Here is a 27,042-nt window from a genome sequence, read left to right as displayed (position 1 = left end):
ACCTGTGCTTCTTTACTTTACGCCTGGCTCTGATCTGAACGAACCCAATGAGAACGAGTGACTGTTGCCACAGGCGGACCTGAAGGTGGTACCACCGCAAATTCCAGAACGCGGCAACGCGCCGAAACAGATGTCAGTCCTGAGCGGAACCGGCGTCGAATCGATTGGAAACGAGATATACGACGCTGATTGTTTGAAGTTGATGAACGAGTACTTCTATGGGGTGAGGATCTTTCCTGGACAGGACCCCACGCACGTCTACGTGGGCTGGGTCACCTCTCAATACCATCTGCACACGAAAGACTTCAACCTGTCTCGCGTGAGGAAGGGCTCAGTGGTTATTACCGATGACTACGATCGTCCCGTTGAACAGTACGTTTTCCTTCTTTTATTACGTCGCTAAACAACTCTTAGATGCATGATAACGAAACATACTTTCGATACAGAGTCGACAGACAGAGTTGCTACATGGTGAGAGCCGACGAGCTTTATAACGAGGTGACGCAAGATTCGTCAGGAAAGGGTGCCTCTCAAGGGATGTTCGTCGGTTGCTTCGTGGACACTGCGACTGGTTTGGTGTCCTTCACATGCGAGGGCAAGGAGACCAGCCACAAGTTCAAGATGGAACCCGATACGAAACTGTTTCCAGCGATTTTCGTGGAGGCTACCAGCAAGGAGATCCTCCAGATCGAACTAGGGAGAACCTCCACGACGTTGCCGTTATCTGCAGCTGTATTACAGAACTCTGAGCGTCACGTGATACCACAATTTCCACCTAGGTTGAAGGTGCAATGTTTGAAGCCGCATCAATGGGCGAGGGTTCCGAATCAGTCGCTACAGGTGCACGCTTTGAAGCTGTCTGACATCAGAGGTTGGTCCATGCTGTGCGAGGATGCGATATCGATGCTGGCTTTGCATATCCCCGAGGAGGATCGTTGTATCGATATCTTGGAGCTGATCGAAATGGATAAGCTTCTGAGGTAATATTTTAAATGATTAAACATCTCTTTCGTGTCAGTTCGAGATGGATTACTGTTGTATTCTGACTGTCGCAGCTTCCACGCGCATACGTTGACACTCTACGCAGCCCTCTGCTACCAGTCGAATTACAGGGCGGCACACGCTCTGTGCCAGCACGTCGATCAGAAACAATTGCTGTACGCGATTCGAGCGGAATACATGTCCGGGCCCCTGCGACAAGGATTCTACGACTTGCTGATCGCTCTGCACCTCGAGTCTCACGCGACTACGATGGAGGTGTGCAAGAACGAGTACATCATTCCTTTAGGTAACTTCATATCTCTCAAATGAACACTTCTCGTAAAATAAATAGCAATGAACGTTCAAACTAAGGTTGTCACTCTTTCAGGGCAAGAGCTGAAGGACTTGTACGAGAACGAAGAAATGAAGCACAGCCTCAGGTACTTGGAAACCGAGTCTGTTCGCCCGCAGATGAAAATGACGGATATCAGGTAAGCATATTTAATTTGTAAGGGAAACGTGAAACCCACAACTAATTGTCGACATCAAGGGAAATTCCTTCCAGTGATCAAACGATCGAGAATATCAGGAGCCTGTACAGCCCGCACTTCCCTCTGGACGTGGTGCGGGATTACGTGATGACGGCTCTGAACGAGGCTGTCGAGGTCAATCAAGTGCACAATCGAGATCCCATTGGTGGCAGCAATGAGAATCTTTTTCTGTATGTAGTAACATGAACACGTGCACGGCTGGACTATTCTGCTCTGCATACTTAAATGCCTTGGTCATCGATAACGCAAAGAAGAATGCTTTCAGGATAACTTGCTTACTGCCGCAAGCTCCCACCTCTCATTGCTCCCGTTTTTCACGTGATCATTGTTTCTTGCAGGCCACTTTTGAAACTCGTGGACAGACTGCTCCTCGTCGGGATGCTCAGAAACGAGGACATCATGAAACTTCTCATAATGATTCATCCTGAGACTTGGGATCCAACATTCGAGAAAGGTAGATTACACTTTTGGTAATTCTTCGATTCGTTTATATAAGAGTACGTTACATATACGATTTGCAGAAGGAAAAGACGAGCACAAAAAGGGATTGCTTCACATGAAGATGGCTGAGGGAGCGAAGTTACAGATGTGCTACCTTCTCCACCACCTGAACGATATTCAACTTCGACATCGTGTCGAGTCCATTATCGCCTTCAGCCACGACTTCGTTGGTGACCTGCAGTCAGACCAGCTTCGTCGTTACATCGACATCAAACAATCCGACCTACCCTCGGCCATGGCGGCTAAGAAGACGAGGGAATTCAGATGTCCACCACGCGAGCAGATGAACGCCATATTGAGCTTCAAGAATATGGAATTCTCGGACGATCCTGACAATGTCCCTTGCGGAGAGGATCTGATCAATCGAATGAACGACTTCCATAACAATCTTATGTCCTACGTGTCCTTGCACGCCCTCCAAGAAGCGGCCGACGCCGAGGAGGAACCGACGGAAGACGTTCAGAAGCCTGGCGCCATTAAAAGGCTGTTCAACTTCATTAACGCGGTGAAAGAATTAGAGGAGGAACCAAAACCGGAACCAGAGCCAGAGAGGAAAACTCCAGAAGGTCGGAGCTGCTTCACAAAATTAAATATTCCTTCAACCTACACTTTTCTCACTTTAAACTATTCTTTTCTTATTCGTTTACAGAGGTGTTCCGTAAAGTATTGATAAAGACCATTGTCAGCTGGGCGGAGGAGTCGCAAATCGAAACGCCAAAGTTAGTTCGAGAGATGTTCAGTTTACTGGTTCGCCAGTACGACACCGTAGGCGAGCTGATTAGAGCTCTGGAGAAGACCTATGTGATCAACAGCAAGACCAAAGACGACGTGGCCTTGATGTGGATCGGTCTCAGTCAAATCCGTGCCCTGCTGCCCGTGCAGATGTCTCAGGAGGAAGAGGAACTGGTTAGAGAACGGCTGTGGAAACTGGTGAACAACCACACGTTCTTCCAGCATCCGGATCTGATCAGAGTGCTGAGAATCCATGAGAACGTGATGGCAATCATGATGAACACGCTGGGCAGACGCGCACAGGCGCAATCGGACGCTCAGACTCAACCTCAGCCTACCGAAGGTGAACCAGTTTCCAAAGAGAAGGATACCTCTCACGAAATGGTTGTGGCGTGCTGTAGATTCCTCTGTTACTTCTGTCGAACGTCGAGACAGAACCAGAAAGCCATGTTCGATCACTTCGACTTTCTATTGGAGAACAGCAACATTTTATTGTCGAGACCATCGTTGAGAGGCTCGACGCCCTTGGACGTGGCTTACTCCTCTCTTATGGAAAACACTGAGCTTGCACTGGCGCTCAGAGAACATTATCTCGAGAAGATCGCCATCTACTTGTCTCGTTGCGGTTTGCAATCGAATTCAGAGTTGGTTGAGAAAGGCTATCCCGACCTGGGTTGGGATCCAGTGGAAGGCGAGCGATACTTGGACTTCTTGAGATTCTGTGTTTGGGTCAATGGTCAGTCTCGAATACACCTAACCTGTTTATTCGATGATTCACTTTAGATCAAAAGTAATCGTCTACGAATAATCGATTTGTTCTATCAGGGGAAAGTGTCGAGGAGAATGCGAACTTGGTGATCCGTTTGCTGATCAGAAGACCAGAATGTCTGGGACCAGCTCTTCGTGGCGAGGGTGAGGGTTTGCTGAGGGCAATCATAGACGCCAATAAAATGTCCGAAAAAATCGCTGATCGTCGAAAGGTGCACGACGAAGCGGAGGGTACGACCGTCATGCAGTTCGAGCATCCTCTGCCAGAGTCAGATGACGACGAGGACTACATAGACACGGGAGCCGCGATCTTGAACTTCTACTGTACGCTCGTAGACCTGTTGGGCCGTTGCGCTCCGGATTCTTCTGTGATTGAACAAGGTAAATAGGAAAGAAACCTCCATCCGCCTTGGTCACAATGTCATGCAGCACCTTCGTAAGTATCGCTACTCGAGGACAACGCACGCTTCGCTATTTGAGTTGATTCAAGTCTTCACCGAGTACACTTCCATTTCTGAACTACTATGGCCTAATCCATTGCCAGCACTTTCATTCCCCCGCAATCTTCTCAATTACTTTGTCTAACGATCTTTCTGGTGTTCTTTTCTTTTCGACGAGCAACAGAGGCTGCCACAGAATCCGTTGGTAATATATACGAAATCAAACTTTCTTTTCCTTTACTGATCGCGATTTGCGAATGGGGTTTAGAATGGCGCGTCTGTTGCAGGGAAGAACGAGTCTCTGCGAGCGAGGGCCATTCTTCGATCGTTGGTGCCTCTCGACGATCTACAAGGCGTCTTGTCGTTGAGGTTTACCTTGCTCAACCCAGCAGCAGGCGAGGAGAAACCAAAAAGCGATATGCCGTCTGGTTTGATCCCAGCGCACAAGCAGAGCATCGTCCTATTTCTGGAACGCGTTTACGGTATCGAGACCAGAGAATTGTTCTTCAAGATACTCGAGGAGGCTTTTCTGCCTGACCTCAGAGCTGCTACCATGTTGGACAGGGTAAGTAAGACGCAAATACGAAACCTCGATCGCTCTGATATTTCTAATGTCGATTAATCGCTTCAGAACGATGGATACGAATCTGATATGGCGCTAGCAATGAACCGTTACATTGGAAACAGCATATTACCCTTGCTGATCAAGCATTCAAAGTTCTACAACGAGGCGGATAATTACGCCAGCTTGTTGGACGCCACGTTGCACACCGTTTACCGATTGAGCAAGAACCGGATGCTGACCAAAGGCCAACGTGAGGCAGTGTCGGATTTCCTCGTGGCATTGACCAGGTGAGTACGATCTTCTTCGAGGTGTCGTTGTAATGATTAACGGAATCGTTTTGTTGCTTAACAAGAGACGTCCACGAGTTAAGTGTCTCGTAAGTGCTATCAATATTATATATAAATCGCTAATAACCTCGCCTACGATCACAGTTACGAATGTTATACTACGGGGGTAACTGCGCTTATAGTATTCACCGCCCTCGATATTTATTTCAGACTTGTAAATGCCTTCGATTTTTATTATTTTCTAGCCAAATGCAACCTAGCATGCTGTTGAAACTGCTTCGGAAGCTGACCGTAGACGTGTCCAAGCTGTCGGAATACACGACCGTCGCCTTAAGGGTAAAATAATCGTTTTACGACTTTTGATCGAGAATAAAGGGGAAATTGTACTCGAATAAAAATATTTCTAATTTTGCAACAGTTGCTAACACTGCACTACGATCGTTGCGCTAAATATTACGGTTCCACTGGTGGGCAAGGTGCATACGGTGCATCGAGCGACGAAGAGAAACGTCTAACTATGGTTCTCTTCAGCAACATATTCGATTCGTTATCCAAAATGGACTACGATCCAGAATTGTTCGGGAAAGCTCTGCCTTGTCTCACGGCTATTGGTTGCGCGTTACCACCCGATTACTCCTTGTCGAAGAATTACGACGACGAGTGGTACGGAAGTAAATCAGCGTCTGCGCAATCACCCGATGGACCTTACAATCCTCAACCAATTAATACCTCAAGGTATTACACGTTTCTCTTCATGGAAATTTATTATGAAAATTCAGAATGACAGGTAACTGATGTCTGTTTAACGTGTCACAGCGTGGTCCTCAATAACGATCTCAATCAGATAGTCCAAAAGTTCTCTGAGCATTACCACGATGCCTGGGCTAGTCGCAAGCTGGAAAATGGTTGGACTTACGGTGAACAGTGGTCTGAAACCAATAAGACTCATCCCAGGTTAAAGCCTTACAACATGTTGAACGATTACGAAAGAGAACGGTACAAAGAACCGGTTAGGGAGAGCTTGAAAGCTCTGCTGGCTATTGGCTGGAGCGTCGAACACGCGGAAGTGGACGTGGCGTCCACCAATCGTAGTTCCATGAGAAGATCATCGAAAAGTCAAGTAAGCGAAAGTTCCGTTTACGCATTCCAGTCGATACATTTCTTAATACGCGATCACAATGATGTTTCAGGGTGATTCAGCGAACCCATTCAACTACAACCCTCATCCAGTCGACATGACGAACTTGACTCTCAGCAGAGAAATGCAAAACATGGCGGAGCGACTCGCGGACAATGCGCATGACATTTGGGCAAAGAAGAAGAAAGAAGAGCTGATCACGTGCGGTTCGTGTCGATGAAATGTGGAAAAATATCCTTAACGTTAAAGTCAGAGATAAATATTTGACTTGACGAACTTTCTTTCTTATAGGGGGTGGTATTCACCCTCAGCTGGTCCCGTACGATCTTCTGACCGACAAGGAGAAACGAAAAGATCGCGAACGATCCCAAGAATTCCTCAAGTATTTACAATACCAAGGTTACAAGCTCCACAAACCCAATAGGGGTGGAGAATCCGAGGTTGCGACTGCTGGCGCGTCAGTGGAGTTACGATTCGCCTACTCGTTGCTAGAGAAGTTGATAGCCTATCTGGATAAAGCTACCATCAACATGAAGCTATTGAAACCATCCGACACGTTCAGTCGGAGGAACAGTTTCAAAACGTCCACGAGAGACATCAAGTTCTTCAGCAAGGTTGTGTTACCACTGATGGAGAAGTACTTCAGCACGCACAAGAATTACTTCATCGCTGTGGCCACGGCTACCAACAACGTTGGAGCTGCGTCCCTGAAGGAGAAGGAAATGGTAGCAGCTCTGTTCTGTAAACTGGCAAGTCTGTTGAGGTCTCGACTAGCTGCTTTCGGACCAGATGTGAGGATCACTGTCCGCTGTCTTCAAGTATTAGTCAAAGGCATAGATGCGAAGAGTTTAGTGAAGAACTGCCCTGAATTCATCAGAACGTCTATGCTGACCTTCTTCAACAACACCGCGGACGATTTGGGTCACACGATTCTGAACCTTCAAGAGGGCAAATACAGTCACCTGAGAGGGACGCATCTGAAAACTTCTACGTCCCTGTCGTACATTAATTGTATCGTTCTGCCGGTGCTCACAGCCATGTTCGACCATTTGGCTGCGTGCGAGTATGGCAGCGACTTGTTATGTAAGTATCTTCCGATCAGACTAATTCGAATTTTTTGCTTGATGGAAATTTAATTCCTGCCGTTTCTATCAAACAGTGGACGAAATCCAAGTAGCATCCTACAAGATGCTAGCGTCGCTGTACACCCTTGGCGTGGATGCCACCCTGACGCACGACAGAAAGTATTTGAAGACAGAAATCGAGCGTCACAAACCGAACTTAGGTTCTTGTCTCGGTGCGTTCTCGAGTTGTTTCCCCGTGGCCTTCCTGGAACCCCATCTGAACAAGCACAATCAATATTCCCTTCTGAATCGTATCGCGGACCATTCCTTGGAGGCGCAGGACATTATGACGAAGATGGAGTCGAGTATGCCTACCCTCGAGACGATTCTAACGGAAGTGGATCAGTTTGTCGAATCAGACAAGACCTACAACGATCTTCCCCACGTGGTCGACATTATTCTTCCTCTGCTTTGCTCTTATCTACCCTTCTGGTGGGCTCAGGGCCCGGACAACGTGAACCCGACCGAAGGAACGTACGTCAGTATGGTTACCAGCGATCACATGAATCAGCTGTTGAAGAACGTGTTGAAATTGATCAAGAAGAACATCGGTAACGAAAATGCGCCTTGGATGACCCGCATCGCTGCTTACACTCAGCAGATCATCATTAACTCATCGGAAGAGCTGTTGAAAGATCCATTCCTGCCTCTGGCTGAGCGAGTCAGAAAGAGAACGGATACCATGTTCCACAAAGAAGAATCTCTTCGTGGTTTCATTAAATCGTCGACTGACGACACGTCCCAGGTTGAGGCACAGATTCAAGAGGACTGGCAGCTTCTCGTTCGCGACATCTACTCGTTCTATCCGCTATTGATCAAGTACGTTGATCTGCAGAGGAACCACTGGTTGAGGAACAACATTCCGGAAGCGGAGGATCTGTACAACCACGTGGCGGCCATATTTAACATTTGGTCGAAGTCGCAGTACTTCCTACGTGAGGAACAGAACTTCATATCGGCGAACGAGATCGATAACATGGTGTTAATCATGCCAACTGCTACGAGGAGATCTACCACTATCTCGGATGGAACAGCGCCTTCCGGAGGAGGCAAGGTTCGTATTCAAATAATAGATGTTCAATGTTTTAGAGTTCTGTAACTCACAAAAGGATTCTATCGATAGAAAAAGAAGAAGCATCGTGATAAGAAGAGAGACAAGGACAAGGAAGTGCAAGCTTCGTTGATGGTGGCCTGTTTGAAGAGATTGCTACCAGTTGGTCTGAACCTATTTGCTGGTCGCGAGCAAGAATTGGTGCAACACTGCAAGGATAGGTTCCTGAAGAAGATGCCGGAATACGAGATTTCGGAATTCGCGAAGACGCAATTAACCTTGCCTGACAAGATCGACCCAGCTGACGAGATGTCATGGCAACACTATCTCTATTCCAAGCTAGGTCAGAAGAAGGACTCGATGGAGCCAGTGAAGGCGCAGCAATTGGAGGACGTGGTTGCAAGGATCACCGACATGGCCAAAGTTCTTTACGGTTTGCACATGGTAAGTGGAGGATTACATACACATGTGGTTCTTGAACGTCGAGTATTCTTCCAATATTCTTTTCCGGATAGCCTTTTCGTTCGATTCATTACGATTAATTTATGTTCTCGAGTAGATAGATCATCCGCAACAGCAGAGCAAGGGTTCGTATCGATCCGTGGTGTCGATACAACGTAAACGAGCCGTGATAGCTTGTTTCCGTCAAACATCCTTACACTCGTTGCCGAGGTATCCTCTTTTAGTTTGATTCGCGTTGCTGGTGTTCCGTGACACTTGTGTTCGTCTCCTTCGTAACCGATGATAAAACGATAACCATCAGAGTTCGATTTGAGTTTTTGCAATAACCGTATTTTCCATGAATGCTTGTCTAACGGTGGGAGTGGCGGGGATTTGAACGTCGACGATGTTCGCTGTAATTATTTGTTAGTGATCTAACAACTATAGTTGTGTGTGCATGCTGCTAAAAGGCAACGAAACCTCCACCATCTCGAGATGGCTGGAAGCGTGTATTGTGCGCGGCGAGAAAGAGGGCGGCGATCGCCTGTCTGCGTAGCGAGCCACTTTACAAGCTACGGAGGTAAACTGACCGTTTAACGGCCACTTCGAGTTACGGTAAATGGTAATGTTGCCCGTGTCTCGTTACAGGCATCGGGCCATAAATATTTTCGCGCGGACGTACTACGAGCTCTGGTTGCAGGATGAGAATGTTGGCCAGGAAGTGATGATTGAAGACCTTACGGTAAAAATCCACTTTACGAATGAACACTTTCTTATCCGGTTTTTTTCGCTCAACTTGTTTCGATTCGTTCCCTTCCTTCCTTTTTTAAAGCAATCTTTCGAGGATGCAGAATTGAAGAAGATGGATAAAGACGAAGACGAAGGGAAACCGGATCCACTCACGCAGTTGGTAACAACGTTCTGTCGAGGTGCCATGACAGAACGATCCGGTGCCCTTCAAGAGGATCCTTTGTACATGAGCTACGCGCGAATTATATCGAAATCCTGTGGCGAGGAAGAAGAAGAGGGCGAAGACGAGGGTGGAGGAGGCGAAGAAGAAGGTGGCGCCTCGATCCATGTAAGTATCCTTTCAACGCTTCGTCGAATAGTTTACTAACTTTCTCTGAGCTATTCTACGAAAGTCGAAAAATTAGATGTGGAAGTTTGAGTGATGTGTTTGAAACTTATTAACGATTTCGTGTCTTTTTCTCCACCTACTAACTCTGTAGAAGCGGGGCCCTAAGCCACTTATGGTAAGGACCAGTAGTCGTTCGCAGAAATTCAACTGCTTTCATGTGTGTGCGCTCGTCCGTTCGAACTTAAAAGTCCACAGTGTTACCATTGTTATAAGAAAGGTTGATCAAATACCCCCGAATCTCTTCATCGTAAGACCTAATTAATTCATGTGACGAAAACGCATACGTCCGATTTTGTAAATATCCTTGCATCAAGGTGACTGACTCACTTCCTGATCTCTGTACAAAATTAATTTCGTTTCCACGTTGTATTCCTTGTCGACAATAATTATCTCGTCGCTTAACATCACCAGTCGTTAACATGTTTTGTGATGCTTTTTTTTCAATGCTCCCCTTAAAGCGGCCGATGCACAAACTCATGGTAAGACGCTTCATCCGTACGAATAGAAACGATAAATTTCGAATGAATAACACGCAGCTAAACGTCTAATTGTTCGTTGTTCAGGAACAAGAAATGGAGAAGCAGAAACTTCTTTTCCATCAAGCGAGACTCGCGAACCGTGGCGTGGCAGAGATGGTACTGCTGCACATTTCCGCTTGCAAAGGTGTACCCAGCGAGATGGTGATGAAGACCTTGGAACTGGGGATTTCTATCCTGCGCGGTGGTAACATAGAGATTCAACGAGGGATGCTGAACCATTTGAAGGAAAAGAAAGACGTTGGCTTCTTCACTTCGATCGCTGGCCTGATGAATTCATGCAGCGTGCTGGATCTGGACGCGTTCGAGAGGAATACGAAGGCTGAAGGTCTGGGAGTTGGTTCCGAGGGTGCTGCTGGAGAAAAGAACATGCACGACGCTGAGTTCACGTGTGCTCTGTTTCGATTCATTCAATTGACTTGCGAGGGCCACAATCTTGGTAAGTATCGTACTCTTAGCATTCCTCTGGACCGATGAGGATGTAATTCTCACGGTGTAACTTTCAATGTCGACAGACTGGCAGAATTACTTGAGAACGCAGGCTGGTAACACGACGACGGTGAACGTGGTAATCTGTACCGTCGATTATCTGCTACGACTCCAAGAATCCATCATGGACTTCTACTGGCACTACTCTAGCAAGGAATTGATAGATCCCGCTGGCAAAGCTAATTTCTTCAAAGCCATCGGCGTCGCCAGTCAAGTATTCAACACCCTTACTGAAGTGATTCAAGGGCCCTGCGCGCAGAATCAACAGGCCTTGGCGCACTCTCGATTGTGGGACGCCGTTGGCGGGTTCCTTTTCCTGTTCTCTCATATGCAGGACAAGTTGTCCAAACACTCGAGTCAAGTGGATCTTCTGAAGGAGCTGCTCAACTTGCAGAAAGACATGATCACTATGATGCTGTCTATGCTGGAAGGTATTTCTTTCGAACCGATACATTCTGTTCTGCGTAACACCATTTCGATGGCTGACGCTTAACGAGTCTCGTTGTCGTAGGTAACGTCGTGAATGGAACGATCGGGAAACAGATGGTGGACACGTTGGTGGAATCTGCTGGCAACGTTGAACTGATTCTCAAGTACTTCGACATGTTCTTGAAGCTGAAAGACCTCGTATCGTCGCCCAGCTTTTTGGAAGTGGACCTTAACAACGATGGATGGGTGTATCCCAAGGACTTCAAGGAGAAAATGGAGCAACAGAAGAGCTACACCGAGTAAGTATCGTTGCTGCTGTTCGTACAGAGAATCGAATGCACGAAACATCACGGATAAAATGATTCCAGCGAGGAGATCGAATTTCTTTTGGCCTGTTGCGAGACCAATCACGATGGCAAAATCGACTACGTGGCTTTCATGGACCGTTTCCACGAGCCAGCCAAAGAAATCGGTTTCAATCTTGCCGTCCTGCTGACCAATCTGTCGGAGCACATGCCGAACGAACCTAGACTGGCCAGATTCCTCGAAACGGCGGGCTCTGTGCTGAATTACTTCGAACCGTATCTCGGCAGAATCGAAATCCTTGGCGGGAACAAGAAGATCGAGCGTGTCTACTTCGAGATCAAAGAGTCCAACATCGAGCAATGGGAGAAACCGCAGATCAAAGAGTCGAAGAGGACCTACTTCTACAACACCGTGGTCGAAGCCGGAGAAAAGGAGAAACTGGAGACGTTCATCAACTTCTGCGAGGACGCCATCTTTGAAATGCAACACGCGAGCGCGCTGATGGCGGTGGAAGAGAGCGGCGGTATCGGAAAGGCGAGAGAGTCCTCGTACACCTACATGACGGAGGACGAGGAGGAAAGGAACAAGGATCCTATCAGGAGGAGCATCCAAACGTTCAAGGATAGCATTTACTTCTTCTTCTCCATATTCTCGCCCAGTAACATCAAGAACAAGATCGCTGAGATGCAACAGATGACGTTCCTGGAACTCTTCATTGGCTTTTTCAAGATGATCTTCTACGCGTTCTACTACTCTGGCTTCGGCGTTGGCTGCGTGATCGGATACTTTATGAGGTTACTATTAGCGTTGATGAAGGGACCGCACGTGGAGGAGCCTGTAGTCGAGGTGAAGGAGGAGGAGGAAAAACCTTCGAGACATTTGCCTGCTTTACCGCCAACACCGGATGAATCGAGTTTACAGGTTTGAAAATGGATACTGAATCGTATATACTAACGGCAGATTGAAAATTGAACGAAGAGGGTGATCGATACGTTCCACTTTTACACAGGTGCAAGCCTTCGGAATGGATATAACGAAAGAGGAGGGTGGGCAAATAAAAATTGCACCTCACGAGTCGGCCACTTCCACGCCCCAATCGAGCATCGAAGAGACGGGCGAGAGCACACCGGAAGAAGCCACTGGCGAGGAGGGTGCAAGAGCTGAACTTGGTGGGGATGCGGAATCACCTGTTTCCTTGGCTGACTTGTTAGGGTACGATTAAAGAATACTTTCTATTTGCGATAACGATCGTACGTATACTATTGAACTTTGTCTGTGTGTACGAACAGTGGTGAACAAGCTAGAGCACAGGCTGCAGCAGCGGCGGAAGCGGCAGCGGCTCAGCAGGCTGCTATGGCCGCGGTTGAAGCGGAAGCGAAGCAAGAAACAACGGCAGAACCTTCAGGATCCTCTATCGATTTCTCTGAATACACTCACCGTGTTGTTTCCTTCCTAGCCAGAAACTTCTACAATCTGAAATACGTGGCTCTGGTTCTCGCTTTCTGTATCAATTTCATGTTGCTGTTCTACAAGGCAAGTATAACTTTTTGCCCAGAACTTCGATGGAACAGTGCTGAAGTAAAGTAATCGTTGGCTCACAGGTTACGTCTTTGGGTAACGACGGTGACGAAGAGGGCAGCGGTCAAATGGCTGATATATTGGCAGAGATGTCTGGCGAGGGTGGATCTGGTTCTGGAAATGGCAGTGGCGCGGAGATGGGAAGCGGTAGCGGTGAAAACGAATCGGAGGAAGATGAAGACGTCTACGCTTTAGAATACGTAGAAGTGGCAGAAGATTTCTACTACATGGCGCACGTTATAAGGCTGATGGCTATTCTTCATGCGATCGTTTCTCTGGCTATGCTGGTCGCTTACTATCACTTGAAAGTACGCCAAACAGTATCTCATAGACGCACACAGGAGCGTTAGCTACTTCAATGTTTCACGTTGAAATGAACATTTTTTGGTGCAGGTACCATTGGCCATTTTCAAGCGGGAAAAGGAAATTGCGCGACGAGTGGAATTCGATGGGTTATACATTGCTGAAACGCCAGAAGAGGACGACATCAAGGCACACTGGGACAAAATGGTGATATCGGCGAAAACGTTCCCAGTCAACTATTGGGACAAGTTCGTGAAGAAGAAAGTCAGGCAGAAATACAGCGAGACCTATGACTTCGACTACATCAGCAACTTGCTTGGCATGGAGAAAACTTCGTTCAGTCAGCAGGAGGAAGAAGGCTCTGGTTTGATTCATTTGTAAGTAAATTTAAAACGGTTAAGAGCTACTATTCAGAATCGTGAGTTTATAATCGCTAACCTATTTTTATCTCTTCTCAGCATTGTAAATATCGATTGGAGGTATCAAGTATGGAAAGCTGGAGTCACCATCACGGACAACGTGAGTAATTAAATGATATCCATAAAATTCAATCGATCGCAGCATTCTAAATAACAATATTTGTCTGCAGGCATTTTTGTACAGTCTTTGGTACTTCACATTTTCGATCCTCGGTAACTACAACAACTTTTTCTTCGCCGCTCACTTGCTGGACGTCGCGGTTGGTTTCAAAACGTTGAGGACGATCTTGCAGTCCGTAACACACAACGGCAAACAACTGGTGTTAACGGTGATGTTGTTAACTATCGTCGTGTACATATACACGGTGATAGCCTTCAACTTCTTCAGAAAATTCTACATTCAGGAAGAGGACGACGAAGTGGATAAAAAATGTCACGACATGTTGACGGTACGACATCGACAAATATCTTCTCAAAACCTGCGCACATCTTCGAAACGATAATTAAACTTCAGTAATGTTCACGTTTCAGTGTTTCGTATTCCATCTGTACAAAGGCGTCAGAGCTGGTGGTGGTATCGGTGACGAAATTGGCGAACCAGATGGCGATGATTACGAGGTCTATCGTATCATGTTCGACATCACTTTCTTCTTCTTCGTCATCGTCATTCTGTTGGCCATTATTCAAGGTAAGTTGTAAATGGCTTCGTCTCTTCCTAACGCCAGAATCTTGACCGCTTGCTTTCATCCTAGGTTTAATCATTGACGCATTCGGTGAGCTTCGAGACCAGCTCGAGAACGTGAAAACGAACATGGAGAGCAACTGTTTCATCTGTGGCTTAGGGAAAGAGTACTTCGATACGGTACCTCACGGTTTCGATACGCACGTTCAACAGGAGCATAATCTTGCTAATTATATGTAAGTCACCCATGCAAATTCATATCTTCCAGAAGCGATTCATCTATCAAGCGATTCACTAACGCGATGTAAATGTTCGGCAGGTTCTTCCTCATGCACTTAATCAACAAACCAGACACCGAGTACACTGGTCAAGAGACGTATGTGTGGAACATGTACCAACAAAGGTGTTGGGACTTCTTCCCGGTCGGTGACTGCTTCCGCAAGCAGAACGAGGCGGTAGAAGAAGAGGCGAAGAAGAAATAAACAAATTCTTTCCAAGTTGTGTCGTTTTACGTATAGCTGAATGACCAATCGATCGATTTACCGAGGGAGATTCCATTTCCTGAAACGTCTTCGATAATCGTAGTCTCTAATTTCCACACGCAAATGGAAGCGATGCATTCGGAACAACATTCGACAGCGATTTCAATTTTTAGGATGCTACATTTTCGCTCGTACGTTGATAGATAAACTAGAGCGTCGAACGCGCGTGTACCTTTTACATTCGTCATTTATCGTTATTCCAAGTTTTACGCGAACTTTCCGACAGGCGATTAGAACGTATTAGATAGAAAAGAAACTACGCGGACCTCACGCGTACGATGTCAGGGCTCGACCGCCTGCGCGCGGACAAGGCTGGGAGACTGGTGAAATATTTTTCCAACCTATTTTTCCAACTTTTTAAGAGCGGCTGGATATCGTGTAACCAACAGTTTCCTTCTTAGATAGGTAATTTGCAAAGGGTGTTGTTGATAATCGACTGCATGGGAACCGACTGCACAAATCTACATTATCATGAACGTTACGATTGCCTTCTTTTCATACGTCGAGTGACCACATTTTGTGCATAATGATTTAAACTCATTAACATAATGCTCGAAATATTACAAGAATATTACGTAAGTTGATGATGTTTCAAAGTTTATATCGAACGCGAACGTGTCCGCGACTACGCGGGGATATTTACAAAATTATTGACGACTGAAATCGCAATCTAATCAAATATGTCAATACACTGTAAATAACGATCTACGACAAGATTACCTGAGAATAAAGAAAGACATACTTCTTTACACCGCGTTGTCTTCCACCCTAGACTCGAACTTCGTCTCTATTATCATCCACCGACGCCAATATCCATCAATTTCAATACCCACCCGACGACAACGGTATCGCATCCGCAATCGATCCAACGATTGACATTTTATCCCCCAACGCTTGAACCTCTCGTCAAACCCTCCCGCCCCGGCCAACCCCAAAGCCAGACCCGCCAACGGTAGCTAATAAAGAAGTTCAAGGAGACCCATTCATCCTCGAACGATCGATCGATCTAACTAAAGTTCGCGTCCCGGCGGGATGCAAAACGAGCCTGCGAACACCCTCCTCATCGATCTTCCTTTTTCCAAGCGTCGAGACGCGATCGATGCGGCGCCGGAGCGCGTGGAGCGGCGTGCTCCTCGGCCGCGTATAGACCGCCACGTTTCGCCTCGCAGAACGAAGAACACCGGTACCTCGTTGTGGAGGGCCGATGGAGGGAAAGAGGTCGCGCAAGCGCCTCTCCTCTAGCGCCGGTGGTTAAGAGCCTCCGGGCGAAAATGCACCCTGGCATGGGAGTGTCAGCGGGCCATCGTCGCTGCGGCGAAAATACGGCGATGCAGCCCAGGAACGGGGTCTGCGACAAGATCGAGAATTACATATCGGAACTGGGACAATGGTACGTAAACGGACGGATGATTGACCGGCGAACGGGGCCCACCGTAAGGGTGGCGAGCGTCGGTTCACCCTTGGACCGGCTAGTTAACAGCTAGAGCCGGAAGGAAAGGATAGAGGTTACGGGAATAAAAGTGGCGGGTGTTCGCGGCGAAATTTCTCGTGTACAATTTTATAAGTTGATTGACGATGTTTCGGGTTCGTTGATCGTTCGGTGTGTCTCGTGTGCGTGGCCCTGTTGCTCTGATTCTGTTCAGTTTTGTTGTTTACTTCCGTTAGATGTGATTCCTCGGTTTCGTTTGTAGTCGATTATTTTTTATTGGACAACTGTGGGTGCGTAGATCGATCGACGATCCATCCGCGACTCGATCGATTGTGCAATAATGTGTCGGAATCGCAGTTTATACGTAACGCAATTGTTCGTTTGTTTTTAACGGTATGTTTCATTGTTCGCAGGTCGGTATGGAGAGCGATAATAATGGGACAATTCCTGTCGGTGGTATTATGCTTCATGACGCTCGCGAATCATCACATCAACACCGCGTACCAGCTCGCACTCCCAACCGGTAAGTCATTAATGAGCAATCGCTTGCATGATTAATTGGCAAACGGAAATAGCGATCGAACGCCGCGAATTTCGTCATCGTATAACGAGCCGGGTAATGTCTTCTGCGGTTTAGGACAAAATCTTCCGCATTACGTTATGATGTGCCTTGTATACACAACCTGGATGTCCTGCAGAGGGGTAGGGAACGGCCTAATTTCAGTCATAAGAGCCCGTGGATGGAGGTACTTACTGCTGGCTCTCATTGACGTCGAAGCGTGCACACTTATAACATCCTCGCATCAATTTACCAGCCTAGCTAGCATACAGGTACGCGGTAATGACGCCACGCGGGATTTCGACGTTGCACTTTGCCGAGGAACGATGACGAAGTTCTCTCGACTTTCGTACGGCGTGCAGTAAACGTTGAGTGGATCATTAATTCTGTCCTTTCTAGCGTTTGCGAGCGAGGAGAGACGAGGAACAATTTGTTTCATAAGAATCGCGTGGCTCAAAAGGATTCCCCGTGAAAGGGATAAAAATACGTATCTCCTTCGCGCGATATAAAATGCTTCTCCCACGTTGTAAAGATTTTTTGCTTCCTTTGAACGAGTGCAACATCCCCAGGCGGACTTCGCGTTTATATTCAAAACGTACGGTACCACGAGAAAACTCAATTGAAAGCATAAATGGTTTATTCTTGAACGATCGTACCAAGTTTCGCTCTGTTATAATACGGTACACGCGTTGTACCGTACGCTATACAAACTCCACGCGGACGTTGATGTAACTTTCGTGGTTTAGCCGTCAATTAAACAGCATAGTATCCGTAGTTGCGATGAATGGCACGGAACGGCCATTGTATCGGGTACACGCTACCACGAGCGAAAGGAGGACGCCGGGTCGAAGACCCAGCGCATTCACCCCCCCGTCACCGCTATTCTTAATCGAACGAGATGCGAGCATCGCGGACTTCGTCATTGTCATCCGCGGCGCATTGAAATTTTAACGACCCCGAAGGGCCGATCGTGGTTAATCGGGGGAAATTCTGTTTCAGCTGCTCGATTGTGTGGCGATACCAGTTGCGTTGGCGTTGTCGTGTTTGGTTCTCGGGGTGAGATATCGGATGGTTCACATTGTCGGCGTTTCCGTTTGCTTAATGGGGGTGGGTTGTTTGGTTTGGGCAGGAATCGATGGCAATAAGGATCCTGCGTCCACAGGTAATTGTACGACAAATTCATTTCAACGAACCGACGCCAGAAATTATAATTTTAATACTATCCGATTTCCATAATATCTCGATTATCGAATCATTGATCCTTTCTTCTTTTTCTAATTTTTTGGTTCAAGGAAAGAATCAACTGGTAGGCGATATGCTGTGTCTCGGAGGGGCGGTACTGTTTTCGATAACTACGGTGCTGCAAGAGCTAGCCGTTAAGACAGTTGATATTATCGAGTATCTGGGCATGATTGGTTTCTTCGGCACTATACTGTGCTGCATGCAAACGTGAGTCCATCTTCAGAAATGAGATACTGACAACGCAATGCGATTGACTGTTACGATCGATACCGTTATCGTTTCAGAGCTGTACTCGAGAGCCTGAAGTTAGAATCATTCCAATGGAACAATGCACCCGTAATCACGTTTTTAATAGTATATTGTATTACACAATTTGTGTTCTTCTCATTGGTGCCTGTCATATTGTTCGAATCCGGTGCAACGGCACTGCAATTGGCCTTATTGACCGCTGATTCCTTCAACGTTTTATCCGGCATTCTGGTCCATCAGTACAAGGTACCTATCTACCACCCCTCTATCCTGAACTAACTGTAACGAGAAATTGGGAAATTGGGATTCCATTGTTCTGGTTTCTCGCACGGGTCCAGAACTATGCACGCGTTTCGTGACCGGAATTGTCTGTTCCGTCAGCTTAAACGACAGACAATATGCGGGTAGGTATGCTAATAGGACTCCTTCCACCTGTTCCAGTTTCACGCATTGTATTTCGTCTCGTACGCGCTCACAATGGCGGGCATATACATCTATGCGATAAAGAGAACACCGATATCGACAAACCCGCGAAGACAGCACGCGGAACCCTCTGCCCCAGATTACAGGTAAGGGGTAAAACTGGTAACGGACAATTAGAAATGTCATTTAAAAAAAAAAAAAAACCCATCCAGTACGGCATCGATTAATCAATTATTTTCATCAATCGCCCTGATAAGAAATTAACGAACAATTGACCGTGGATTAAAGTGACATGATTTTAAGACACATGTCTCATCCCGACGTCGGGGAGGTGGAAATGGCAACGAGTTCAGGGGTGTCCGGTGTTAGCGGCACGCTTGACGTAAGGGCGTCCACCCTTGGCAGCGAGAAAGAAACGATGGACGCGACAAGTTTACCGCCGAGCGTCAGCTCTGACACGGCCTTCACCTCCTTTTACGGAAACTACTACGATTGAAGGAGGCCACAGAGAGCAGAGAATGGGCACGGGGAACGTAGGGCGGAGTTAGGAAACGTAAATTTGCCGCGCTCTTGTTGAAATTTTACACGAAGTTTTAAATTAACTAACGATTAACAAGAGGGGCCCGTTCGGTTTCTATACGACGTTATACGAGTAAGGGTAAATAGATCTCTTCGTCGATCAATAAGTTTGTAATACGCGTTACACAGTGTTCTGATTAACCGATCGTCTTTCTAAAAATTTAACCGTCTTTAAATATCGATTAACCGCGTGTTAACGCGATCTTCGTTGTTAATTTGAATGTTTATCGGATTGTAAGTATACTATACATTCTTATTGCTCAAGATACTTTGTAAATGATAACGATACAGTGCCATGCAACTGGTTGTTAATAGACTTAAATACTGAGACACGTTAAGTAATTTCCTTGTTGTAATATAATAAGTAAGAGTCGTTGATAATTATTTTTATGATTCTTATCATCTTTGTTCGTAAAATGCGTTAAACTATTTCTATTCTATCGTCTATATACGTATCAAAATGTTATTTCACGTATATTGTGTATATCTTTTTCAAGTAAAATAATAAACACAAACGATGAACCGAATTTAACTCTTTCACTCTCTGCTTCTTAATCGTTTCTTCTTATAAATATAATATAAAATATTCACGTAGATACATATACATACACATATTTCAAATGAACCGCGTTATACGACGATTTATAATACATCTAAAGCGGCATCTGCCGGCAATGCTTCACAAAAATCAGTGACGATGCCGCAATGGCGGGTTCCATAGAGATTCCACTTCGTGACACAGACGAGGTGAATATTTTAGTCTTTAATCCACAGTTTTATCATTTTTGAAGTATTGGAAGAGTACACCGTACCATTCTCGTTACACATCACTTAAGCGTAATTGGAAATTGTTTAGAGACTCGTGTTAAGGAGACGATTTCGTGCGCCTAACCTCTAGAAGGAGATGTTTGCGGAATAAATCATATGCACATTCTGTGTCCACAACGTTGCTCGAACACTTTCAAATTGGTTCTACAATATTAAATATAAATTGCTGTTCCTTCACTTTCTTTATTCACATTATTATCAGCCGAATTAGTGCCTTGTTCGCAATCTTTTCAGAATGTTGCTCATTTGTATCATGTATAGTGAAATATGTCGAGTGTTAGCTGTCTGACATGAAATAAATTGTATTTTTTATCCACTTTTTGTCTATTTAAATACCTCACCATGATCACTATGTTGTTTGTTTTTTGCCCAAGCAATATTTTAATCTTCTGTATTACATTTGGTTAGGTAATCGAGCTCTACCTCGATCAGTTACCAGAAGGTGATGAGGTTCTTGGAATTTTACGGCAAGAACATGCACAGCTCAATATTTGGGTCAATTTGGCCGTATGTATTTCAAAATAACTAAGAATACATGTATACCTTCGTCCATATTTCAAGGAATATTAATTAAATTTAATAATTGCTAGAATTCATTGATTTATGGACAGGAGCATGTATAATTGTGATCTGAAAGTAAGAAAGTATCAAACATACCACTTTATATTGCAGCTTGAATATTACAAACAACATAAAATTGAAGACTTCATTAAAATACTTGAATCTTCTCGAATTGATGCTAATATTGATTACCGTGACTATGAGAAAGATCAAATGCGTGCATTGGATATGTTGGCTGCATATTATGTGCAGGAAGCCAACAGAGAAAGGAATAAAGACAAGAAAAGAGATTTGTTTACGAAAGCTACTCTATTATATACAACTGCAGACAAGATCATCATGTACGACCAGGTAAACTTCATTCATACTAACTTATTTGATGCTAAAGAAGGATTGAACGTCATTTACATTATATTATTTGTTACAGAATCATTTACTTGGTAGAGCTTATTTCTGCCTCTTGGAGGGAGATAAAATGGACCAAGCTGATGCCCAATTTAATTTTGTACTGAATCAATCTCCAAATAATATTCCTTCCCTACTTGGTAAAGCATGTATAGCGTTCAACAAGAAAGATTACAGAGGTGCGCTCGCTTTTTATAAGAAGGCATTGAGAACAAATCCAAACTGTCCAGCTGCTGTAAGATTAGGAATGGGGCACTGTTTTATGAAGTTGAATAATCAAGAAAAAGCTCGTTTAGCATTTGAAAGAGCTTTACAGTTGGATGGCCAATGCGTTGGAGCATTGGTTGGTCTTTCAGTTTTAAAACTGAATCAACAGCAGCCTGAGAGTATCAGAACTGGTGTACAAATGTTGTCTAAAGCTTACACGATCGATTCGACAAATCCCATGGTGTTGAACCATTTGGCGAATCATTTCTTCTTTAAGAAGGATTATAACAAAGTGCAACATTTAGCGCTTCATGCATTTCATAATACTGAAAACGAAGCTATGCGTGCCGAGAGCTGTTACCAACTAGCCAGAGCTTTCCACATTCAGGTAAGTTTTCTTGCAATACAACGTGAATTTGAATGTTTTTAAATGTTCTAATAAATAATAATCTACAGGGCGATTATGATCAAGCATTTCAATATTACTATCAAGCAACTCAATTTGCGCCACCAGTTTTTGTATTACCTCATTTTGGTTTAGGCCAAATGTATGTTTATCGAGGTGACGCAGAAAATGTAAGTGTTATCACGTTTGCTGAATACATTGAGGGTAATGGATTTGCAGCTTTTGATTTTTATTTTATTACAGGCAGCCCAATGTTTCGAGAAAGTATTGAAAGCCCAACCTGGTAATTACGAGACAATGAAGATTCTCGGATCGTTGTACGCGAACTCAAGTTCGCAATCGAAACGTGATATTGCTAAGAACCATCTTTGGAAAGTAACCGAACAGTTTCCAGACGATGTCGAAGCGTGGATCGAGCTGGCTCAAATATTAGAACAAAGTGACCTTAACGCAGCCTTAAACGCATACGGTACTGCAACTAGAATTTTAAAAGAGAAAGTTCAGGCAGATATACCGCCAGAAATACTAAATAACGTTGGAGCCCTATATTATAGGTACGTCAAATATAATTTCTTTTGCAATTTTATTATGGAAGATTTAGCAACGCATTCTATTTCCTTGCAGACTTGGAAATTTAGAAGAAGCTAGAAAAAATTTGGAAGAATCTTTGGCGCGTTCCAAAGCTGATGCCTTACATGATTCAGTATACTATAATTCGATAGCGGTCACGACGACATACAATTTAGCACGTTTGAACGAAGCTTTATGTATATTTGATAAAGCAGAGAAATTGTACAAAGACATTTTAAAGGAACATCCGAATTATGTAGATTGTTATTTACGACTTGGCTGCATGGCTCGAGATAAAGGACAAATCTATGAAGCTTCTGATTGGTTCAAGGATGCTTTAAGGATAAATAATGAACATCCGGATGCATGGTCGCTTTTGGGTAATTTATATTTGGCCAAAATGGCATCTGGACCCGGTCAGAAAACATTCGAAAGAATTTTAAAAAATCCAACTACAAGCACCGATGCTTATTCTTTGATTGCTTTGGGCAACATTTGGTTGCAAACATTGCATCAAAGTGGGAAAGATAAAGATCGAGAGAAGCGGCATCAAGATCGAGCGTTGGCTATGTATAAACAGGTACTGTATGATGAATAATAAATATGGCTATATTTCGATGTATATGAACTTGATATTTGCAGGTTTTACGAAACGATCCTAAGAATATTTGGGCAGCCAACGGAATTGGTGCCGTATTAGCACACAAAGGTTGTATAAACGAAGCTAGAGATATTTTTGCTCAAGTTCGAGAAGCAACGGCAGAATTTTGTGATGTCTGGCTAAATATTGCACATATTTATGTAGAGCAAAAACAATTTGTTAGCGCTATTCAAATGGTAAGTAATTCCTTTATATTTAATATGACAAACTAATGCTGATGTTACCATTTTATATATGTATATTGCAGTATGAAAATTGTCTTCGAAAATTCTATAAGTACCATCACGTCGAGGTCTTACAATATGTAGGAAGAGCTTACTTTAAAGCTGGTAAATTAAAGGAAGCAAAATTAACATTACTAAAGGTACGAAGGAATGGTGTTGTTCGCTTTTACATTTTCTATATCTGTTAGAACAGAGGACCGTAATGAATTCATTGTGTTTAGGCAAGGAGGGTTGCTCCACAGGATACTGTTTTACTGTACAACATAGCGCTTGTACTTCAACGTTTAGCAACGCAAATTTTAAAGGACGAAAAATCAACACTGACGACCGTACTGCAGGCAGTTCATGAATTGGGTCTTTCACATAAATATTTCCAATATTTGTCCACACACGGGGACAGAATGAAACAACTCGCGGAAGCGGAAGCAAGACGATGCCAAGATTTGTTGTCACAAGCACAGTATCACGTAGCTCGAGCCAGAAGATTAGACGAGGAAGAGAAAATGCTCAGGAGGAAACAAGAGGAAGAAAGGTAATCAGGCGAGGGGTAACTAGGATATAAAATTGGTCAAACATCATCATAATACTGTCGTATCGATCCGTAGACAAGCATTTAAAATGCGGCAAACGGAAGAGCAGCGGAAATTGGAAGAAATGCGGCGCCAAAAGGAGGAAGAAATGTTACAGAAACGGCAAGAGTACGTTGAGAAGACAAAGAATGCATTGGTGTTTGGCGACATGCCTTCTGAGAAGTCTGGAAGGAAAGGGAAGAGGCCGCGCACTGATCAATATATCAGCGACAGTGGTGGTTCTGGAAGAGATGAAGGTAGGGAGGAAGCTCCGAGGGAAAAGAAACGCAAGAGGAAACCAAGCGGCGAACGCAAGGAGAAGAAAGGCAGGAGTAAAGGAAGACGCAAGAAGGAAGCTGCTAGTGGAGATAGTGGTAAGATAGCACCACTCAGTTTCAACCAAGTTTCAGCACCACCAAGTTTCAACTCAATAAGGGACTGCAAAATAAATACTTTGTCTTCTAATACCTAGGTTCAGATAGCGACCGACCTAAGCCTAAACGTGGAAGGAAGACTGGTACTATCAGGAAGGAGAAACTATCTCGGAAAAGTACAGCTGAGACTACAAAGGGCAAAATGCCCTTGTCGAAAGAGACTATATCGACAAGTGAATCTGACAGTGATTCAGGGGGTCTTAAGATCGCTAGCGGGTAAGAATCATTCACAAATATATAACACGTTACACAGAACATGAATGAACGACATCGCTACTTTACTTTTCAGAGGTGAAAGCGGTAACGAGGGTCGTGGACGCGGAAGCAGACGAATCACATCCGACTCTGAAGGGCATTCGCGAGCATCACGTTCGAGATTCCGTTCTAGATCAAAGTCTACAAGCCGTTCTGTCAGTCGTTCTAGAAGCAGTTCGCGATCAGGTTCCCAGTCTCGCTCTCAGTCTCGTTCGCGATCCAGATCCCGTTCAGGTTCGAAATCAAGGAGTGGCTCGCGATCGAAAAGTCCGTCGAGATCAAGATCCGGCTCCGCGAAGAGCGGGTCGCGGTCAAGATCGGGTTCTAGGTCGAGATCGGGGTCGAGAAAGAGTCAATCACGATCAAGGTCACGAAGTGGCTCGAGGAAAAGCGGATCGCAGGCTAGATCAAGATCAGACTCTGCAGGTAGCGCTGGCTCGAGATCAAGGTCACCTAGTGGTTCGAGAAAAGCAGCATCTCGTTCGAGATCAAGGTCGCCTAGCGGTTCGAGAAAAGCTGCGTCCCGCTCGAGGTCAAGATCGCCCAGCGGTTCGCGAAAAGCGGCGTCCCGGTCAAGATCGAGATCAGGGTCAGGATCGAGAAGCGGCTCGCAATCGGAGGGACGCAAATCGAGGAGTAAAAGCCGATCGAAATCTAAATCTGTGTCGAGGTCCAGATCGCGTTCTGGCTCGAGGTCGAAGAGCGGTTCTCGAAGTCGTAGTCCAAGCGGATCGGCACGGTGAATTAATATTCAAATATCACTCACCAAAACGAAGCGTAGTCCCGTTGATCCTGTCTTTTACATGTTGCGATTCTCTTCTTCCAGATCTCCTACTCCAGAGTCGAGGAAGTCGGTTTCAGGGAGTGACGTTGGTTCGCGTCATTCGAGTTCGGATCGAGGCGGTGGCAGCGACAGTGAATAAGTTTAACGTTCAAACAAAAATCACTAACAGTTCACGCAGAAAAGTTCACTTCGACCGTGAGTGGCACACATTTTGTAAAAATCAAATTCACTTATGAAACACATAACCTCCACCAAGTATATTTCTTAACGCGCGAATTCAAGGATTATTTGTAGGATATTAGACGGCGTTCCGTGTATTTGTTCCTGATTATTATACGTCAGGTATATTTGTTTATATTCCCGAGCAAAACAAGAATAATCGGTCGTTCGCGGATAGCTTGACTGGTTGAAACGGTCGCGCGGCAAGCTAAAGGTGCGCGGGCCGCGTTTCGAACTGGAAGCAATCCGATTGGCTGATTCCTTTCTCCACCAAATTTGAATATTATTACTGCAATTTCACGTGTAAATTAGTTAAATTCGTAAATACTTCAATTTCTGATTAGTAGTCTGGTCATATTTTGTATAATAAACAGATAGTTTAACCTAATTTTATGCATTGAAGTAATTCAATGAAAAAAAAATGATAGTATAGTAAATAATTTTTTTTAATTATATTAGCCAATACAGAGTATATTAAAGTTACGTTGAATAACGGAAGAATTGTTTTATATCACAAATCATAAATAAAAGATTACTAAAACCGATATTTCCGCTTTACTTTATATACATATATATATTGAACGCTTTGTATATATACGTGATAGATTTTTTTCGTATACTATGTATTCGTGTATTGATCAGAACTGACAAAATAAATGATTAAAGTTTACTGATTGTTAGATGACGTCTATGACGCCACTTGTCATACGTTTTCACTCGAAATGTTTATCACAAACTATAGATACGGGACGAAAAATGATAATAAGCGATAAATCATTTAATACTCTTATTTCTAATTGTCGTTAAACTGTTGTTCCATCAAATCGTTCTAACAACGCTCCATAAAGCTCTCAGAATAGAATTATATTGCTTGAGTTTCAAATACTACCTTAAACATAGTAAAAACTTACGATATTATAGCATTTAAGCCTCTGGGTGTATATAATCCCTAAGGTATACGTTCTAACCATACAACGGCAAGAAAAATCCTAAGCCAGTTTACGGAGAAAGTAAAGGAGAAAAGCACGAAGGAAAATATAAGGATAGAAGAAAAAGGGTACGGGCTTTATCCAAGCTATGAAGAATCTGAGTGCTTGATGCGTTTACTCTTTCGATTTGACCCTCGAGAGTGTGGATTTATTCTACTTCTTGTTCGACTACCAAACTTTTATGCTCGTCATATTTTTCGTTAAACATCTTCATATAAAAGTGTCAAAAAGGGCTTTCTCTGTAACTTTTGTTCTTCGCACGGTGGCTCGGATAGTATCGGACACCAGAATTTTAATCGACTTTGGTAAATTTCCGCGCGGTAACTTGTAATATACGGCGTATAATCGAAAATTAGTGGCTGGATTAGCAAGTTCCGAATTTTCGGAGGAGAATTATTTACTATCTTTGCAGTACTTCGGAACCATCCAAAGGATAGCCTCGTGGCTA

The 27,042-nt window shown here is 44.6% G+C and overlaps 3 protein-coding genes across 13 annotated transcripts in view; all 3 read left to right on the top strand.

Annotated features, from left to right (window-relative positions):
• Ryr (Ryanodine receptor) overlaps positions 1-15,750 on the top strand; it is a 32,539-nt gene extending 16,789 nt beyond the window's left edge. For 4 of the 10 annotated variants that reach the window (XM_076904392.1, XM_076904394.1, XM_076904390.1 and 1 more), the window contains 34 exons: positions 74-372; positions 447-980; positions 1,056-1,288; positions 1,370-1,472; positions 1,547-1,702; positions 1,871-1,986; positions 2,054-2,599; positions 2,683-3,501; positions 3,591-3,914; positions 4,261-4,538; positions 4,605-4,825; positions 5,071-5,161; positions 5,244-5,560; positions 5,642-5,945; positions 6,016-6,169; positions 6,255-7,046; positions 7,123-8,141; positions 8,211-8,582; positions 8,698-8,810; positions 9,228-9,321; positions 9,412-9,657; positions 10,281-10,692; positions 10,769-11,173; positions 11,254-11,470; positions 11,540-12,398; positions 12,487-12,689; positions 12,767-13,010; positions 13,079-13,363; positions 13,449-13,735; positions 13,817-13,877; positions 13,948-14,226; positions 14,309-14,465; positions 14,530-14,695; positions 14,779-15,750. In XM_076904392.1, coding sequence (XP_076760507.1) covers positions 74-372; positions 447-980; positions 1,056-1,288; positions 1,370-1,472; positions 1,547-1,702; positions 1,871-1,986; positions 2,054-2,599; positions 2,683-3,501; positions 3,591-3,914; positions 4,261-4,538; positions 4,605-4,825; positions 5,071-5,161; positions 5,244-5,560; positions 5,642-5,945; positions 6,016-6,169; positions 6,255-7,046; positions 7,123-8,141; positions 8,211-8,582; positions 8,698-8,810; positions 9,228-9,321; positions 9,412-9,657; positions 10,281-10,692; positions 10,769-11,173; positions 11,254-11,470; positions 11,540-12,398; positions 12,487-12,689; positions 12,767-13,010; positions 13,079-13,363; positions 13,449-13,735; positions 13,817-13,877; positions 13,948-14,226; positions 14,309-14,465; positions 14,530-14,695; positions 14,779-14,941 — 10,869 coding nt within the window. In that variant the 3' untranslated portion in view covers positions 14,942-15,750. Of the gene's footprint in view, positions 1-73; positions 373-446; positions 981-1,055; positions 1,289-1,369; positions 1,473-1,531; positions 1,703-1,870; positions 1,987-2,053; positions 2,600-2,682; positions 3,502-3,590; positions 3,915-4,260; positions 4,539-4,604; positions 4,826-5,070; positions 5,162-5,243; positions 5,561-5,641; positions 5,946-6,015; positions 6,170-6,254; positions 7,047-7,122; positions 8,142-8,210; positions 8,583-8,697; positions 8,811-9,049; positions 9,160-9,227; positions 9,322-9,411; positions 9,658-10,280; positions 10,693-10,768; positions 11,174-11,253; positions 11,471-11,539; positions 12,399-12,486; positions 12,690-12,766; positions 13,011-13,078; positions 13,364-13,448; positions 13,736-13,816; positions 13,878-13,947; positions 14,227-14,308; positions 14,466-14,529; positions 14,696-14,778 lie in introns of all 10 variants that reach the window. The other 6 variants (XM_076904388.1, XM_076904389.1, XM_076904385.1 and 3 more) reach the window with 3 other exon arrangements.
• Positions 15,751-16,188: 438 nt separating this feature from the next.
• On the top strand, positions 16,189-19,921 carry LOC143428951 (solute carrier family 35 member F2). 2 transcript variants are annotated; one of them, XM_076904248.1, is made up of 8 exons: positions 16,189-16,391; positions 16,844-16,953; positions 17,068-17,261; positions 17,989-18,151; positions 18,282-18,438; positions 18,516-18,726; positions 18,922-19,049; positions 19,207-19,921. In XM_076904248.1, the coding sequence occupies exons 1-8, from the start codon at positions 16,273-16,275 to the stop codon at positions 19,397-19,399; spliced, it is 1,275 nt and encodes a 424-aa protein (XP_076760363.1). In that variant the 5' UTR covers positions 16,189-16,272; the 3' UTR covers positions 19,400-19,921. The 2 variants fall into 2 exon arrangements, with proteins under 2 accessions (XP_076760363.1, XP_076760362.1); XM_076904247.1 differs by having other exon boundaries at positions 19,192-19,921.
• Positions 19,922-20,165: 244 nt separating this feature from the next.
• On the top strand, positions 20,166-25,728 carry Ctr9 (RNA polymerase-associated protein Ctr9). The gene is made up of 14 exons (XM_076903868.1): positions 20,166-20,229; positions 20,719-20,817; positions 20,983-21,222; positions 21,299-21,871; positions 21,940-22,059; positions 22,133-22,443; positions 22,514-23,039; positions 23,102-23,296; positions 23,368-23,484; positions 23,566-23,876; positions 23,950-24,287; positions 24,386-24,563; positions 24,637-25,341; positions 25,429-25,728. Exons 1-14 carry the CDS (start codon positions 20,188-20,190, stop codon positions 25,523-25,525), a joined length of 3,852 nt encoding a protein of 1,283 aa, XP_076759983.1. The 5' UTR covers positions 20,166-20,187; the 3' UTR covers positions 25,526-25,728.
• The last annotated feature ends 1,314 nt before the right edge of the window (positions 25,729-27,042 follow it).

This window comes from Xylocopa sonorina, chromosome 11, assembly GCF_050948175.1.
Source record: "Xylocopa sonorina isolate GNS202 chromosome 11, iyXylSono1_principal, whole genome shotgun sequence".
Lineage (NCBI taxonomy): Eukaryota > Metazoa > Arthropoda > Insecta > Hymenoptera > Apidae > Xylocopa > Xylocopa sonorina.
The sequence above is the reverse complement of the archived record's forward strand: the minus strand, read 5'-3'. Positions and strand labels throughout refer to the sequence as shown.

Excerpts from the sequence above, each read along its gene's own strand:
- LOC143428951 (XM_076904247.1), top strand. The coding sequence starts at position 16,273 with ATGCACCCTGGCATGGGAGTGTCAGCGGGCCATCGTCGCTGCGGCGAA. Across the intron at positions 18,152-18,281 it reads TAAGGATCCTGCGTCCACAG|GAAAGAATCAACTGGTAGGC; the intron begins GTAATTGTACGA and ends TTTTGGTTCAAG. Across the intron at positions 18,727-18,921 it reads TTCTGGTCCATCAGTACAAG|TTTCACGCATTGTATTTCGT; the intron begins GTACCTATCTAC and ends CACCTGTTCCAG.
- Ctr9 (XM_076903868.1), top strand. The coding sequence starts at position 20,188 with ATGGCGGGTTCCATAGAGATTCCACTTCGTGACACAGACGAG. Across the intron at positions 23,485-23,565 it reads CAAAATTAACATTACTAAAG|GCAAGGAGGGTTGCTCCACA; the intron begins GTACGAAGGAAT and ends CATTGTGTTTAG. Across the intron at positions 25,342-25,428 it reads AGTCCAAGCGGATCGGCACG|ATCTCCTACTCCAGAGTCGA; the intron begins GTGAATTAATAT and ends CTCTTCTTCCAG.